At 41.1% G+C, this 17,364-nt stretch overlaps 2 protein-coding genes across 8 annotated transcripts in view; both read right to left on the bottom strand.

Annotated features, from left to right (window-relative positions):
- Nucleotides 1-17,364, bottom strand: part of LOC146963584 (rab GTPase-activating protein 1-like) — a 26,138-nt gene continuing 8,774 nt past the window's right edge. Inside the window, exons 2-8 of one of the 2 annotated variants that reach the window (XM_085768246.1) lie at nucleotides 4,305-4,441; nucleotides 3,672-3,749; nucleotides 3,313-3,423; nucleotides 2,476-2,757; nucleotides 2,273-2,344; nucleotides 1,791-2,048; nucleotides 1-591 (exon numbers count right to left, since the gene is read on the bottom strand). In XM_085768246.1, the coding sequence (XP_085624372.1) occupies nucleotides 358-591; nucleotides 1,791-2,048; nucleotides 2,273-2,344; nucleotides 2,476-2,757; nucleotides 3,313-3,423; nucleotides 3,672-3,749; nucleotides 4,305-4,415 (1,146 nt within the window). In that variant the 5' untranslated portion in view covers nucleotides 4,416-4,441 and the 3' untranslated portion in view covers nucleotides 1-357. Of the gene's footprint in view, nucleotides 592-1,790; nucleotides 2,049-2,272; nucleotides 2,345-2,475; nucleotides 2,758-3,312; nucleotides 3,424-3,671; nucleotides 3,750-4,304; nucleotides 4,761-17,364 lie in introns of those variants that run through there. The other variant, XM_085768245.1, reaches the window with a different exon arrangement.
- LOC146963585 (protein FAM163A-like) overlaps nucleotides 8,580-17,364 on the bottom strand; it is a 9,914-nt gene continuing 1,129 nt past the window's right edge. For 3 of the 6 annotated variants that reach the window (XM_085767158.1, XM_085767155.1, XM_085767157.1), the window contains exons 2-5: nucleotides 17,022-17,074; nucleotides 11,135-11,238; nucleotides 9,244-9,358; nucleotides 8,580-8,983 (exon numbers count right to left, since the gene is read on the bottom strand). In XM_085767158.1, the coding sequence (XP_085623284.1) occupies nucleotides 8,603-8,983; nucleotides 9,244-9,336 (474 nt within the window). In that variant the 5' untranslated portion in view covers nucleotides 9,337-9,358; nucleotides 11,135-11,238; nucleotides 17,022-17,074 and the 3' untranslated portion in view covers nucleotides 8,580-8,602. Of the gene's footprint in view, nucleotides 8,984-9,243; nucleotides 9,359-11,134; nucleotides 11,239-17,016; nucleotides 17,075-17,364 lie in introns of all 6 variants that reach the window. The other 3 variants (XM_085767160.1, XM_085767159.1, XM_085767156.1) reach the window with 2 other exon arrangements.

Below are 17,364 nucleotides of genomic sequence, written 5' to 3' on the forward strand. Positions count from 1 at the left end.
GAGTGATACTTGATTTAATATTGTATTTAAATTGTTTACAGTTAAATAACAATATACAAAGAAGCTCAAATGCTACATAGATTAAGTGTGCATAAGAAGACAAAGCTTCATCATTGGGTAAAGTCTTTCTCTGCTGGAGAGAGATGAGGAATTTTGTCTGACAGCTCCTTGGTGCATTCAGGTACTCTTCTCTTCTCATTCAGTCTGCCCTCTAGTGCACAAAATCCAAAATAACAGCTACAGAAATCGTATGCATGGTGTTCATAACAGTGTGAGTTCATACAGCTCACTCTGTAAGAAGTTTGACCAGTCCACAATGTCCAGTTTTAGCTGATCTGCAGCCTGCAGTCTGAGCTGTCACACGTTCTCTTGATTGTCTCTGTGAGGCCACGACAGCTTCTTGCTGCTCCAGCCGCTCAGGGAGCCGCCGTGGAGGGTCCAGCCCAGCGCCGGGGTCCCGTCCTTAGTTACGCCAATGCCGTGATGATGTCCCCCGCTGGACGTCCTCAGGGAGGTGAAGGCCTTGCTGATCCAACTGTTCTTTGCTTCCTGCAGGTCATTGGTCAGGAGTCCTTTCTGGTGCTCCAGCTCCTGTCAGGAAATAATACACATCACATGTGAACATCGGTACAATACTTATTTTAATTGTACTTGAATAGTATTATTTCAATGTAATGTATAAAATATAAATATCTTTGGTAACACTTTATTTTAAGGGGTCCTTGTTCCTGTGTATCTACCTAATTAATTACAGTGTAATTACCTATGTAACCGTATGTAATAACATGTACTTACATTGTAAATACATAGTGTATTTTGGTGTACTTGCAGGTCCTTGTTACACTTGTAATAAGAAATGCCAAAGTGGCCTCTCTCTTTGCACAAGCATTTCTTATTACAAGTGTAACAAGGACCTGTAAGTACACCAAAATACACTATGTATTTACAATGTAAGTACATGTTATTACATACGGTTACATAGGTAATTACACTGTAATTAATTAGGTAGATACACAGGAACAAGGACCCCTTAAAATAAAGTGTTACCATATATTTTAAATGAGATTTCAATATGGATTCAGTTAATTGTTTTATGTAATAGTAATAAATCACATTATTATTTTTTATTATTTATGTTTAGACTGCTCAAAGCATACTTTAAAGTTGCAATAACTGAAACCAATTCAAAATATTATTGCTAATGAATAACTATACTTTTTTATAAATATTATGGTTAATTATCATATTATATTATTGTTATAATACTTACAGTACATTGAATTCCTACAACAGCCATAATGAATAGCATTTCAAGTTAGCAACAAAAGAGAGTGTTATTTATGTTTACTTCCAGTATATCACAGAACTGTTACAGTGTTTCTGTAGAGGAAAATTATTATAGAAAGTGAAGACATTATTTTCCACTTTGTCATTTTTTTCCCAAGGGGCTTACTGAGAATAAAGGTTGGATTTGAGGTTTCAGGTTAAAACTGGGATTAGTTTATATCAGAACTGACGCTTGTTGCCTCATGAATGAATTTCCGTTTTTTCTTCCCGCTCTAATCTTCTGTCACTTCTGCTTTCTTACGCTGTCAAATGCGCTCCACTTCTTTTACTTTCAACAGCTTAATGAAAATGTTTTACATCAGGTTGAGGTGTATTCCCCAGAAAGTCCCCACAATCACAAGTGCAGTTTCAAAGACTTTCTTGTAATTAGCCTGTTGTTTGATCAGAGCACTGAAAGCGTGTGCACTGATGCGTGTGCTGGTAGCGTGTGCACCAACATTTACCTGGATTTTGCACTTAGCCTCCACCATCTGGAGTTTGGTTTGTGCCAACTCCCGTTCCAACGCCCTGATCTGAGCCTTGAGGGACTTCTTCTCCTGGTCCTCCCTCCTCCGCTCTGGCTTTTCAAGACCTTCATCCTCCTCCACGGCCTGGCCTGGCTCACGCAGCCCCTGGCCTTCTGTTGGAGAGGTCTGACCTGCAGTGGGTGGTTTGTATTTTTCCAACACACGCTGACAGCGGACGCAGGCCTTCACTGCACTCTGTAGATAAGGAGAGAACAGATAAAACATTAGAGAGGATGACAACTTTTCCGCCCCACGTATGACACACAGCGATTAAAAAGCGACTGGAATAAATGATCTTTAATGAGAAGGTTGAGCAACAGAGGCGTTCGCTCCTTTTGAACATGTTTCCTACAGCGTGGTGTTAGAGACGAAGCCTGACAGAGATAAAAGATGAAAGAGATTAAAGTATATGTTGTCACCTTGAGTGAATCCAACTCCTCTTTGTGGGCAGCCTGCTGCCTCTCCAGACGGTTTGTCAGCTGAGAGCAGATCTGAGAGGAAGAGCATCTGATATTAACATCATTAGGCAAAGCACGAGCAAATTCTTTATTAATATATCTTATATAACATGTGCTTCCTGATACCCTGCAGATAAGCTTTATATTTTTCAGATTCTCTCTACCTGTTTGTAGTCTGCAACAATGCCCGACGACCTCCTGACCTCCTGCTCAGCTTTCTCCAGCTCCCTCCGAAACACCTCCTTTAGCTGGAAGAAGAAAAAATCCTTTACTCCTTCCTGCTTGTGAGTACATAACATGACTTTGTAAATCATCAGACGTGTGGATATGTTTGCTCTTGCCATTGCAGCTTCTTCTTCCTTCCCTCTCTTCTCGTCCTCTGTGGCCTGCAGCCGGTATCTGGACTGCAGGAGTTCATTGGTGAGTTCGTCCACCCTGTCCTCCGTCTGTCAGAAGAGCACAAGCAGCACGAGACGTTATTCCAGTCAGCATTGTGTATCTTAGCATTTAAATTAGTATTTTATCTATGTGAATGAATGAATTACTGATGTTTTTTTTTATCAAACAGCTGTGCCCAGAGTTACAGTACAAGATCCAAACAGCTACATTTAAAAACATGTTACCAAAGGGTCCAAAAAAAGAGAAAACTAAGGAATTCACAAGATGTAAATCAACCAAATTAAATAATCTAGTAGTTTTTTAAAACTTAAAAACTTTTAACTTTGAAAACTTACATTCACTCAATTTCAATCACCTCTACACCAGGATATTTCAGGGCTTTGTTGAACCATCTCAAAAAGCGGAAACTCTTAAAGAATAAATGTATGCTGCATGTCTCTCAAGATCCAATGACAATCCATTCAAACAGAAATGAAGTACAATTTGAGCTCCAGAGCTGAAATGTAGAAGTGGATTCTCAATAGTGACCTTCAGCAGGTGATTATTCATTTTTAAATTAAACTCTTTTAGCTTTTCTTGTGAGGGGCTGCAGCTAATTGTACCTTGTCCAAAGCGTTCCTCAGGGCGACCTTGCTGCTGATTAGTCTGTGGGCCAGGTTGTCGTTCTCCTGCTCCAGACGGAGGCTGGTCTGCTGAAGCCGGTGGTTTTCCTTCTGAAAAACACAGAAATATATTTTTAAAAAATCTATCAGGGTCTGTTGCACACAGAAGCATTCAAACTGCAGTCCTTCAGACAGCTAAGCAGTGGAAATCAGGTCATTTCAGAAAAAGAATAGCCTTAATTTCTGCTGAGCTGGAGAAGGACTGCACACTGGGACTGAGTTCTAACAATGTTTATTTCATCAGTGGATAAAAATGACTTTCATGCTTTTATTACGAGACGAAGTAAAGGATTTCTGACCTGGTACTTGTCCAGAGTATCTTCATCATCCATTATCTGAAGCAGGCCTTCTCCCAGTTTAGCTTTCTTTGTTGGAACCTGAGACAAAAGAGTTAAGTGTAATTCAACACAATAATGTAAAAAAAAAATACTGTCACATTTGACTGAAGTGAAGAAAGCTATCTCCAAACAGATCTGAAGCTGGATTTAGTATGAGTATGAATGTACCAAATTAAGAACAGGCCGCAAAATACAGATGAAGATAAGAGCTGAAGACATGATGATAATTTAGGACTAACAGTGGAATGAAGCATGAAATGACAATTTCTATATCTCAGATATCTAAAATTAACAATAAGAATTAATTTCACTTCTCTCTCTTGGCCTGCAGAGGAATGTGTTTTATTTTTGCAGTTTGCCATCTGCTCATGGTTGTGTAGGAAGCGTGCAGAGAGGACATTATGTTTCATTTTTGCATTAGTATAACTCTTGAGCATCTGTTGGTGTCATAAACATTGCAAATATAAGTTTTGTATTTGCAGTTTTTAGGTTCACTGCATTGACCAAAAAGTTTCATAGCATTTCTAATCATTTATATCAGAATTAACTTACCTGATATACAGTAAATGAATTAAATTCAAAAGTGAGTCTTACTGTGAATCTGGGTCCCGTTTCATCCACCAGACAGGCCAGGATCTCCTCCTCGCTCATCTGCTCCATAACCTGGGCATCGTATGCCATCATGACAGACACCTCCTCCATCATCCTGCCCAAGTTTGCAACCCTCCGAGCTGTTCCCGCTCACACACTGACGCACACACCAGTAATCTCTGTCTTTGCAGATGAAGCCTCCTGATTCCAATCACAGATATGGAGGAAAATTCACCAGGACTTCTGGTAACTGATGTAACATTAATTCAGAAACATCAAGTCGTCTTGTCTGGAGGAGACAGGTGTGTGGTCAGTCCAGCGTGTGAGCATAAACAGGAAGAAAAGAATATTAACAGGGACAAAGTCCAAGTTGTCCTGACACAGGGAGCGTCCAAAGGTGAAGAACAGAGATAGTCCACAACAGGTGAGGTGTAGCTGCACGCGTTCACACTGTCACATAACAAGCATGTAGTCAGAGCCACTAAGACGCAGCGTCTGGTGGAGGGGTGTGTGTGTGTGTGTGTGTGTGGTGTTTCAGGTGCGTCGTGGACAGTAACAGGTTCAACAGGGTTTATATGCGACCTGACAGTGTGTGAAAGAACAACAGTCTTGGACACACCCACCACAGAGCTCACCTTGCTTATCACATCACCTCATCTCTCTCTCTCACACTCAAACACACTTAGTCAACATGACGTATTTGCTGGTAATGAGCTCCTGTAAACTGTATAATATCATTATTTCCTCAAACACTTTCTTTTTCATCCATTTTCCCCCCTTTCCCTCTCTAGCTCACACCTCTTGGCCTAGCTGGCAGAAATGTAGCGTGAACCTGCCAGACTGCCAGACTAAAAAGTCTGCAGATGAACGCAGAAAGGAGTAAATGATGTGGTATTTGTGATGTTTCACCCTGGGGTGTTGGTGTGACACAAGCACCTTCGCTCTATTATTGTAATGGGCTGAGCAGCGACTCAGGCAGCAGAGCAAACGGGTCCAGCAGGTAAAGCGACAGAATACCAAAGCATGAATGCAGAATGACAGAAAGATTTGGCACCTCCGCCCCCAACCCCCCCGTCCTCCTCCATATCACAATGCGGTTTCTCCTGAATTTCCCCCTCCATCCTAAAATCTCTTGTTTAATTTCTCGTCTTCTTTCTCATGACAGATGATGCATCAGTTTCATGTCTTTCCCACATTTCACTTCCCTTCCTTGAAGCTTATGTGAGTTGCTATTTTTCACTTCTGTCTTTGAATTTACTCAACGGTTTTTTTTATTTTTGTCTCTGTGGTTTTTCAGTACTTCCCGCTACATGCCGGTGCTTTTCTTCTCTTTTTTTTTTTCTTTTTTTAACCAGAAACTGTGATTCCACTGCCTGTGTTATTGTAAGTCAAGAAAAGTCCAGGCAGATGTATAAACATTTATTCTTCCCTTAAAAAAAAAAAGAGGAAAAAGGACAATTTGTGAAACATGGTGGATTTTTGTTGCTGTTTCAGGAAATACCAAAACTCATTCTAGATTCATACAGAAAACCTGAAAAATACAATTTTTTAACAATCAGAACAACATTATATTAAAAATAAAAGGCGCACAGGTCAGTTGTGATACAGCTATGTGGCTCTTTGTGGTGCCACAAACATAGAATCAGTGGGCACTATGACTAAACCTCTTGCACCACACTATGAGGATCATTATGTGTGTGAGTGAGTGTATTGGCTGAGTGGCAGTGAACACCAATGCTGAGTGGATGTTTAAAATAAATAACAAAAAGGCATTTTACATATATAATGTAGCACATACTTACAAATGGCAATGGGATGTGAGGATAATGAAGCTCACAGCTCAGTGGATATTTTGTGATGTGAGAATATACTGAATAAATATATTAAATATGTCATTTAACTGATAATATTTAATCTGTTATTCTAAATATCATTGTTTCTTTCCTTCTTTCTTTCTTTTTCTTTTTTTTTTACAACATTTTTATCAATCTTGGATAATCAGATAAACCAAATCCCCAGTTCCCCATTCTCTTCCCATTGTGTTCCTCTGTTGTATCAAAACGGGCAGAAACACAAAATCAAGATGGACTAATAATCAAAGAAGAGCATGGAAAACACTTACATTTGGTACAAACTCACTAAAACACACCTAAACCCTCACATCCTTCACAAAAACTACAATATTCCTTAAAAATATATAGATTCAGGCATATACTGTGGAATAACACTGCATCTTGTTACTGTACTGTATAGCAGATATAATGGCTTATAGATACAAAAACGGAAGCTTTTCCAGGATCAACAGAATATGGTACACAATCCTAGTATCTTCCTACTGTCTCAAACTCTTTCCTTCTTTTCATCCATTTCAGTCTGTAAACTAAATTTCACACACCAGCTCATGTGGAAGACACTGCAGAGCGAACGTCCTCTGAGAGGCCCAGCTCCACTGCAGTTAACCAGAAGTGAAAATAGAAACAAACAAACAAACTTTTTTTTTTTCCTTTGGAGGCTGAAACCAGACTCGAATTCTTGCAAGATGCACACAGAAAAAAAAAGTCTCTAAACTGGACACTTCTCAACTCCTCATGTCTCTCCTCTGGACAACAACAATCTCAAGCGCCATTAGTAGTTTCTATAGTCGGCAAACAAGAACGCCTCATAGAAAAACTGTTAGCCCTCATGTACAGTGAAGATGGGGGAGGGTGGGGAGCGAGCTTATTAGCCTTTCAGTTAACAGTAACAGGCAGGGGGGGAAGGGAGGGAGGGAGGATGTGGGACAATACAGAGGGGGAAGCAACAGAAACTGAAGAAGTGACAATGATCCGGGTTTTAGTCTCTGGATTTCTATAACCAGACACAAAAGAAAAGTGGAGACTGCAGCTGATACCTGCTGACATCACAGTGCGTTTCAGCCACGTCTCCTCAGTCATCAGGTTTCCCACAAAAAAATCCCCTGGCTGGAGGCAAATTTGTGTTAAATAACTCAAATCTGGCAACAAAAACAGTGTTTGGAAGGATTTCTGTGCTTATTCAGAACCTGTTTTGGGAAAATAAATGTCTATCTGTGGTGTTTGAGAAATAAAAATCAACTTATTTAGATACATTTTGATAGTAATTAATCAATGAACAAGATATTATGGCAATTAATCAATGAACAAGATATTATGGCAACCTATCATGTGTTGTTTTTGTTGTTTTTTTCTTTTCACCTAATGCAGGCTTCAGTCTTCTGACCTTTGTTTTAAGTGCCTTGCACATTGAATCTAATCTGTGTCTTTTTAATTGTGTTAGTGTCATTAGACAATATTAGCTAATGCAACAAAGGCACAAACACTTGCTTTCTTTTATGACTGCATAATCTCCTGACTTTCTATGTTAAGTCCAATTCTGAATTAGAGAATTAAGTTAAATCAAATACTCAGATTTCAGAGCGTTTTTGTACCTCCATTCCTACCTTCCACATGGTAACTATCAAAATACACTGTTACATCCAGAAAATGTCATGATGTAAATGATTCAGATACGGTGAACCAATGAATCAAACATTAAGTGCAACCAAAAAAGCTAGATAGATAATAAAATCCAAGTTATTTTTGTTTCATTTTATTCATCACACAAACCGTTTGTTTTTGTTTTTTTCTTTAAAAAAAAAGAAAAATGTTATAATGAATCTGTAATTGATCATTAACATGGGCGATAGGTGGCTGCTTCAAATTTGCATCCTTAGCACCTACACATGAAAAATGACAGCAGTTTTGCAGTGTGTGTGTGTGTGTGTGTGTGTGTGGAGGGGGATGGATGAAGCAGCTTTTGTTTTGACACTATGGTACATGCACGGCTGCACCTGTCACTGACAACCTTCAAATGATGTCTTGATTGACAGCAATAGCTAGTGCAGGTAAGTTCACACCTGTAATCATCCAATTTCCAAAGGACACATTTCATTTCAGTAGCGCGTGTGTGATTTGGCCCTGCATGAAACAAACCGAGTACTAGAGCGATGTACGCCATCCCTGCTGATCACACACATGTTGCGTTACCATCTGCAGCTCTACGAGGGCTGCTCAGTGGATTTGTTGCCCACACGGAGGCTTTTGTTCAGTTCGTGGGTCAGCCCCTCGGATAAAACGTGTGGCTGAAATGAGCATGTGCGGTGATGTGGGTGGAGAGTGTAATTGTGCTGTTTTGTAATCCATCACCTGAATGTTAGTCCCAACCAAAAGGGCATGTGCTCGGTGTGTGTACGACGTGTCAGGTGTGTGAAAGTAAAGTCTTTTACTTGTTTGTGTGTGTCGAGGTCAGACCTGGGTGCTATAGGGGCGCGGCGGGGGAGGGAACAGGTCCGAGGGACCGTAGAAACTCAGAGGGGTGGAGCCCTGCTGCGGGTTGGCGGACAGCGGCAGAGAGACGGACGGGTTCTCGTAGTAGGTGTGGAAGCCGAGCCGCTCCCCTCCGTTACGCATGTCGTCTGTGAGTCCAGAACGAACCGGGTACGGCGAACAGCTGGGGCAGTGGTTGAGGTGAGAGCCCGCGTCCAGCTGGTCCAGGGAGACGGGGGTGATAGGCGCGCCGTCCATGGCGAGGGCGTTGCAGGCGTTGCAGGGAAAGTGAGAGAGAGGGTCCGCTCCCACCACGGAGCCCATGTCCACCTCAGAATCATTCTTCTTACAGCAGTAATACTGCAGAGGTGGACAAGGGGGAGAGGGTTACAGTTACATACTGTATGTTGTACACCAACACTAAACAAGACGCTTTTGAAACAGAACTGTGTACAAAACGGAATTAGTACCAGTTCTTGTTTTTTTCCTAATCGCATGATATTCACAGATCACTGAGCTCAGTTATTGTTTCTTATAGATCATCTGTCTAAATCTTTATCATGCAAAAGTTTACAAGGCTTTGGTTAAAAAAGAATGCACACACAGCCGCACAATGATACCTGGAGTCTACAGTAACAGAGCACTGCTACAATGCACAGCAGTATCACTCCGGCGAGAATTCCTCCGGATATAACAATAGTTCCCGCTGACATTCGACCAGCTCTCCATCAAACCCTTCAGAGTGAGACAGAAGGAGATAAAAGCAAGAGAGAGAGAGGGGGTAAAAGAGGGAGAGCAAAGGGAAATGGACATTTAAAGACAGAGGAATAAGAGTCTGAATGAGCCTATTAGACATCTGGATTTTCAGCACTGCTGCAGAATATTCTGCATACTTAGGCTCAACAAAAGGTTTCTATAATGTCTGCAATGATAATCAGTGTAGGCTAAATAAGTATATTCATGTACCATCATGATGTAACTGCAACTGATGAAACATGTTGTAACTATCTGGTTATCAGGCAGCTGTTCTCAGACAGCTGGGGTTGTTCCAGGCCTCGGAGATAGAGATGGGTGATAAGTGAAAAGGAAAAAAACATTTACACATTAAGTGTGTGAGTAAGATGCTGGCTGGGCCCCTACAGTACGAACCTGCAGAACAACCTCAAAGGAGGCATGAACACCAATCATCACTCAATTAGACCTGTATCGATACGATATGATATGATAGAAAGCGATACTATTTGATACAATCTGTTACAATAGGACACAGTGCAATATACTGTATAATACAGTAATACGATACAATTAGGGATGCACAATAACTTTTTTTGAAACCGATACTGATAACTCTCTACTTCCCGGTTTGCGAGTCGTTCTTCCGACCTTTTTCTTTCATATTTCTATGGTTTATGTGCAACCCGCTGGGTAATGGGTAAAATACTGTGGATACTTGATATCGAGTCAAGTCGGCAACTACCAAAATTATGACAGAGTCGACGAGTTGCTTTCCGAAATGATGGAGTATTCTGATGATTTTTCAGTCAGAATGTTGTTTTTCCGATTATACCAAGGCCACTTGAACGCAGCATTCACTGCAGGCCGTTCAGGTCTCATGTAGGAGCTAGAGCGCTTGATTAAAAAAACGACCCACGACACAGGGCTGACAAAAATATATACTAAATCTTATCGGGCCGATAAGTTATGATAATCAGATTTATTGAAATGACATCATAATTTCCTGATATCAGGACGATAATGTGCATCCCTAGATACAATACAGTACAACTTGATATACAATGGGATGCAATTCACTTATAAATTACATACCATGAAGGTTCCAAAGGATAATACCCTTTGTCAAGACAAAAAATAATTACAAGACGTGTACAATAAATTCATAAAAAATCCTGACATCCAAAAATTGCAGCACCACAAATTAAATAAGAAATGGGGAAGAGAGCTGTTCAACACACTTCCCCCCAAAATATCTCCCAGAGCTCCTGTGTTTGGGTTCACATTATTTTCATCCTCATCCAACCATTGAGTCGTCACGCCCCATGGACTCGTTCTCTTTCTCCACATATTCACTTTCGCTCAACGGGAGATGGCTGATACCACTCTTTTGTCAGCGCGCTAATAACAAACCACATTGTTCAAGCCGAGTCAGCAAGAGATATTGGGAATTCTTGACAGCTAGGATTTCTAACTCTTGGTTAAAGGAGTTGGCAAACTGTTTTTTTTTTTTTCAAAATGAAATGTCTGCAGAGCCACCAACCGTGGTTACATCTACATTAAAGAAAATCCAATATGAACCATCTGACCATGACTTGAGCCAAGCAAATGCTGATTTAATACAGCGGAGGTGCAGAAAGTGTTGTTTAGTGAGATAGTTGCCTTATTTAAACATTTGGTGTATTTTTAAACTTTGACCTTGACTCATTTAACTCTTGAAAACTGAATGACTTAACACAGAAACGTCTGAGCTCTCATTGAAGCTATATGGACACTTACATTAGAAGACAGCTGGAGATGCAGAGATGGAAGAGTGTGAGAAGGTAGGAAACCATGACAGGTCTGTGGAGTATCGCTTTCTAAACCTCCTCTCACTGGAAATCCTGCAAGAAGAAAGAAAAGGCTTTTGTCAGAGCTGCAGCTAATGGTTGTTGTCATTGGCCATTTATCCAACAAGTCTTGATTCATTTTTTGCTTTTGATCAAATCAAATAATTGTTTGGCCCGTTTAATGTTGAAAATAATCACTGGTGACTGTTACAAGACACCAGGGCATTACGCGATGAGCTTCAAAGTGATTAGTTCATTTAATAAACAATCAAAAAAAACCATAAATATTCAGTTTGCAATAATGAACCATTAAACAAATGAGATTTTGACCCAGTTACGACTTGAAACTATTAACTGATATTGATATGGCTTTGGAATCTGTTGTTGCAATAAAATCCTGAAACATAAGGCCACCATATAGACAGACTGTGCATCATTAGACTTCCATTAGATAGCAACAGGACTACTTTGGATGAGGAGATGCCTCTCAGGATGTCTATGTATTAGCATGCCGAATGCAGCGGCGGCACCGACTGTGCACGCAGGACATATGGCCAGTGTGTTATATGCATAGTGCGCTATAGTTGCAGCATACTAAAATGGATGCGTACGTGCACTTCCTGTCACTTCAGCAGCATGTGACCAATTCCAAAGCGCCCCTCAACTTGCAGGTTTAATTGTCATGGTGTAGGGGAGACTGTTTGCAGCATACTGATTAGGTCATTAAGACACAAGAGCACAGATCTATTTACTTCACCATAAAAAAAAAACAAGAGAGTGTTGCTGAGAACATTTGAGACTCATTAGACACGTGCCATCAGTGAAGCTGTGCAATTCCTGTATTTCTACAGTGTTCTACTCTGCATTGCAGGCACATAAGCATTGAAATATGATTCACACAAAAGCAAAAATGCTGCAAATGACAAAAAAAAAATCAAGCCGCATGCACTCATAATCATACATGCTGCACACAGCAGATATACTGAAACAGACCGTATTATAAACAGGTCCATCTGACAGAAAGCAGAGAGTTAATTGTGCAGAATAGATATAGAATTATGTCACATTAAGCACCAAATAAACACACAATCTAAATATTATTGCACTCTGACAGAATGGCCTTTCACAGCAGTATGTAAAATGCACGATTTTGACATTAATTTAAACTAATTTATACGTTTAAGCTCTGGCGTAATGATTCATTTTAAGCACTGCCATTTAAGTAATTACAACACCAGTCGTCTTTATTTATCTACTGTGCAAGCTGATTAACTGAAACATCCAGATATGTCTCAGCAGATGAACAACATTTAATTATCCAAATTAAACTGATAGAAAAACTGAAGTTTCTTTTCTCGTTACCAGTGTATTAACGTGATTTTCTAAAAAGCTACGAGCCTCTCAAGGCTGTAATTTGCGGTGAATTTTTTTGTCTTGGATCCTAATGAAATGGTTTTAAATGTTCTGGCACTTGTTGTGTTGTTATAACTGAAGAACCTCTGCCAGAAGATTAGTTAAGTTTAGGGCTGGGTGGCTTTTGGTCTGGAGCCACTCAGTACAGTCAAAGTCAAATCCAGCCAGACGTCTCTTTCTCTTTCTCTCTCTCTGCTCTCTAAGTGTCTGAATGGAGACAGAAATGCAAGGTGGCACTGAGTAGGTGGAGTTAGGATGATAAAGCATATCGTTTACCAATGAATGCAAATGAATCTCTGACAAATTCAACACAGTCACAAAGAGAAATGTGTGTGTGCGTGTGTCTGTGTGTGTGTGTGTGTTGAAAAGAGCATGTGAGCCTCCCTCGTGAGCTCACTCGGTGCAGTATCTTCCATTGCGTCACCGTACTAAATTATATACACCACGGGCCACGTTAATGTCGTTAAAAGCGATGTGAAGTCTCTCTTGCTCCACATTTCTCCATCTCCTCCCTCCCTAGCTCACTATCACCGTCTCCTCAGCCCCCCTCATGTCTCTTGTCTCTTCTTTACACTCTTTCTCGCCCCATTCACTCTTAACCCCCCACCCCCCTCTCCCTCCCCATCCCTTCCATCTCACCACACCACATCACACACTACCGCATCATTCCCCTCCTGGTCCCTCGGAATCAATTCAATGTAAAACCCGTGTTCTGCTCACTGTAGCACATTTATGCAAAAAAAAAATCACGACTTGTTCTCTGATGTATATCAACGTAGACAAAGCAACGGAGTCTTCCGAGAAGCAAAAATAAGTGATTTTGACTAACATGCAAGCAAATTATGCTAGAAAAGGGAGTGTTGAGGTAAAGCCTCAGATTAGAGAGTTTCCAAAAGACTGGAGAGACAAAGACGCCAAGTGACAGAGGTTGGGAGACTCAACTCTAACGCTGTCAGAGTATCTTAACCAAAGCAGTTCATGTATGACTCTCGGTGGGTTCAGAGCTGTCTGATTCAACCGGGAGACACACGCACACAACACAAAGCCGAGCAAACACACACACACACACGCCCGCGCGCGCACACATAACATCCTCAGATTTAACTGTGCCCTGAAAGGAGTTAGAGGATCTGCCAGAAATCCTGTCAGTTGCTGACTTGGAGAAGTGACAGGGATGAAGGAGGAGAGGGGAGGGATGAGGAAGACTCAGAGGAGCCAACAGGCATCTGATTTCCACAACACACACACATACACACACACACACACACACACACACACACAAAAACCCCTCCTCGAAGTCATTAAGTGTACATGTCCCAGGTGACCAGCAGGCTCCAGTTATACTGTGAGTATCTATCAGATGGGCTTCAGCGACAGTAAATGTAGGCTCATCTTCCTCACTGTACAAGAGGAAAATGTGTGTCCCTGAGATTTGAAGGGATTTTGAATTGAGAAGTGTGTGTGTGAGAAAGTCAGCGACACTTCCACCCAAATGATGATGTATTGACTTGAACTGCATGATGATGGTATCAGCTTATTGTGTTAGGATGTTAGAGTAGCTCTGTAGTCTCAGAGTCGACACAGCAAAGAGCTGACTGAGCTGACTGAGCCGTGTGGGTCACGTCCGAGCGGTTGAAGGATCACACCATCTTACTGCAACGTCCTCTGGCTCCTGATGGGACTTGGTTAATTTTCTGCACTGCTAATGTGAGGAGGCTTACGGCTGGACCGTTTCCCAAGGCCGGGAAGGAAATGAAACCAGCCTCAGTTTGTTGTATTAACACAAACAAAATGGCCTCTTCCAATAGAAAATATTTAGTTCTTTGTTGTTGTTTTTTTAAGTTAATGATGCAGTTCATGTGCATAAAAACACGAGAAAAGGAACTGACTTCGTCTTCCAAGTAGGATATATTTAGAAAATTTCCAAACACAGAGCTTACTTTGCTTAAACTGGATTTCGTAGCTGGAATCCAACCAATATTAGATCATTTCAACAACTAAAATGTGGTGTTTTGTTCCCAATTTAATCAACAATTAATTTTGGATATGGTACAGCTTATTCAGGCCTGTATCTGGATGCTGCTGGCAGCTGAAACTCACTGGTATCATATTAAATCCTATTCGACATAACAAAACGTTGTGTACAGTTAAGTTTGATTTGATTTTGCATGTATTTCAATTTGTATTATGATTAATAAGGATATTGTTTTCAGTCGTATCTCCTTGCTGATACACAGATCAATATTTCTTTTCCCCCTTCCTTCGCTCCATTTCTTTCTGCAACACACGATGATACTCATAAACACGCCCAGTGAGATGATTAAAACCTTTGTTCGTGCTATTAGAGCCTCATCTAGTTACGGCCTTCGTAGTGTTGGAAATTTTGAGTGAGGTGGAGAGGTTTCACACTCCACTTGCAGAACTATATTTAGCAGTTTTGTCGTCTCTTGACACAGTGAAAAGCAGGAGAGAGGCAGCTGAGGGAGGTGTCACATTTTAATTTGTTTTCTCTGTGGGAAATGAAACTATCAACTGGCGCACAGCCGCACACACACACACACACATATACACACTCATCCAGCACAAAGACACACACATCTACCACCAAATATCCCACCCTTCATCCCTGATCGAAACCTGCTGATAAAAACTCTGCCTCCCACAGAAGTTTCAAGTGGGATGTGGTGATGATTTGTGTTTTTAAAATTTGAAGCTTTTTTTCTCCCTCGTGATGCTGCGATGACTAGACCACAAAAAATTACAGTATTTTCAAAGGAAAATGTAATTAGTTGCAAGTCATCTGCATGTCAAAAGACTAATTTGGCATTTTGGGACCTATTTGCTTTCCTACTGATAAGAACACATGAAGCTGGAGCCAGCAGCCGATCAGCTTTTATAGCAGCTCTTCAATCAAAAACTCATTACATCTTGTTTCTAATGCACACAACAAAATGTGAGTTTAGAAATCATCAGGTTGTGGTTTCGACTATTTCTTTGCTTTCCGGAGTCTCTGCCTATCGCCAGGCAACCGTATGAGTCACTGCATGGATCCCGGTAAACCCCAGATTTTCTTAACTTAACTTTGAAAAGAGCCAATGAGCTGTTTCTCACTGTTTCCACCATCAAAGTTTTTCAATTCTCTCCCGACTTAAACTTTAAAAAAGAAGTCTGACAATAATGAAAGTTTCCCAGGCCCAAAGTGACATCTTCAGGGAACTCGTTTTGTCTGCCCAACAGTTTAAAAGCCAAATGTATTCGTGATGGTGTTTAGCTCAGTTGGTAGAGCACCCGCCCCATGTGTTGAGGCTATAGTCCTCACTACAGGCAGCCCCGGTTCGAATCCTGCGTCGAGCTGCCCTATCCTGCGAGTCATGCCTCCCATTTCCTGTCTCTCTCAACTCTCTTGTCCATTAAAGATGAAAAGGCCCCCAAAAATATACTAAAAAAAAAAAAATCATATAAAACTTACAAGCTGCAAATTATTGCAGACAAACAGAATAAAACAAAACTTTTAAGGTGTTTCATTTTAAGCTCTCGTGAAATGGAAGATATTGTTAAAGTGAAGTCATTTGTAGGATGAGTTATATAGGAGATAGAGAGGCTAGAAGATAGGAGGGGGGGGCAGAAACCTTACACAGAGCGAGGGGATGGCAGTACCTGAGTGGCTCCTTGATATATCCATTCTTAAATAATGATATGAATATTTCGTTGAGGTGGCCTCCGACTTTGCGCTGGAAATCACAGCGAGTCCCTGCAATTTTAAAGCCCTGGGGTTTCAATTATTCAAGTATCGTTCCTTTAACAATATTTTTCCATCACAGGGCAATTTAGCCAGGTAGTAAAATCGGGACTTTTCTGCCTTGTCCGCCTCTGAAAGCACTCATCTCAGCGTGTGAGGAGAGGAACACATCCACATCTAGGACAGAGACACCCAGAGCAGGAGGGAACAAAGGCAGCAAAGGAGTGGAAAAACAAGGGGAGGGGGAGGAAAAGTGGATGATTTCATTTTCAAATAGTCTAAACGGAATTCAGTCATCCGTTTTTTGTTTCTTTTTCTCCATATGACTGACAATGCGTACACTCGCTCTGGTCTTTTTCTGTCTTTCAGAGTGGCCAACAGGAGTCATAATTGGCTCTGTGTTATTTATTTTGGGTCACTTACGGTTGAATGTGTACGAAGTGGATTGGTAGACTGAGCAGGGGTTAAATTCTGTGCAGAAAATGGCACAAAGAAAAAGAAAAACAAGAAAAGAGCTGAAACACAAGTGAGCACAGTTGGCCCAGAGCAAGATCCCTGAGGTGCAGAGCAGAGATCAGAGATACCACATTAACAACCGTGTAGCAAAAGGATTATAGCTGGCTCCCTAAAAACAGTGTATGTCAGAGATGTAGTGTTCACAAGGATGCACAATCACACACCTTACCTGTGCAAGTCACCATCTGGAGGACAGCATCCTCAACAGTGCTGCAAAGCCTCCTGGGAAAGCACACAAAAAAGGGGGAGAGAGAGAGAGAGAAAAAAGACATGACATCAGTAATAACCATGATGTGGAGAGACGCCTCGGGCCCCAGCAGTGATGTGGTCAGCACTGCAGCTACAGTAAATGAGCCTGTTTGTTTGCAAGGGGCAAGAAAGTCAGTCAGATGGATGTGTCTTTATTCACCTCATAAATCCAGTCATTCATCACTCCTGCATTCACCCATAGTGCCTTGCTCACACATTTACTGTCACTGCTCATGCTGTGCCAGTGTTTTAATACAACTGTT

The sequence above is a fragment of the Trachurus japonicus genome, chromosome 22 (assembly GCF_045865225.1).
Source record: "Trachurus japonicus isolate A0001 chromosome 22, Traja_1.0".
NCBI lineage: Eukaryota > Metazoa > Chordata > Actinopteri > Carangiformes > Carangidae > Trachurus > Trachurus japonicus.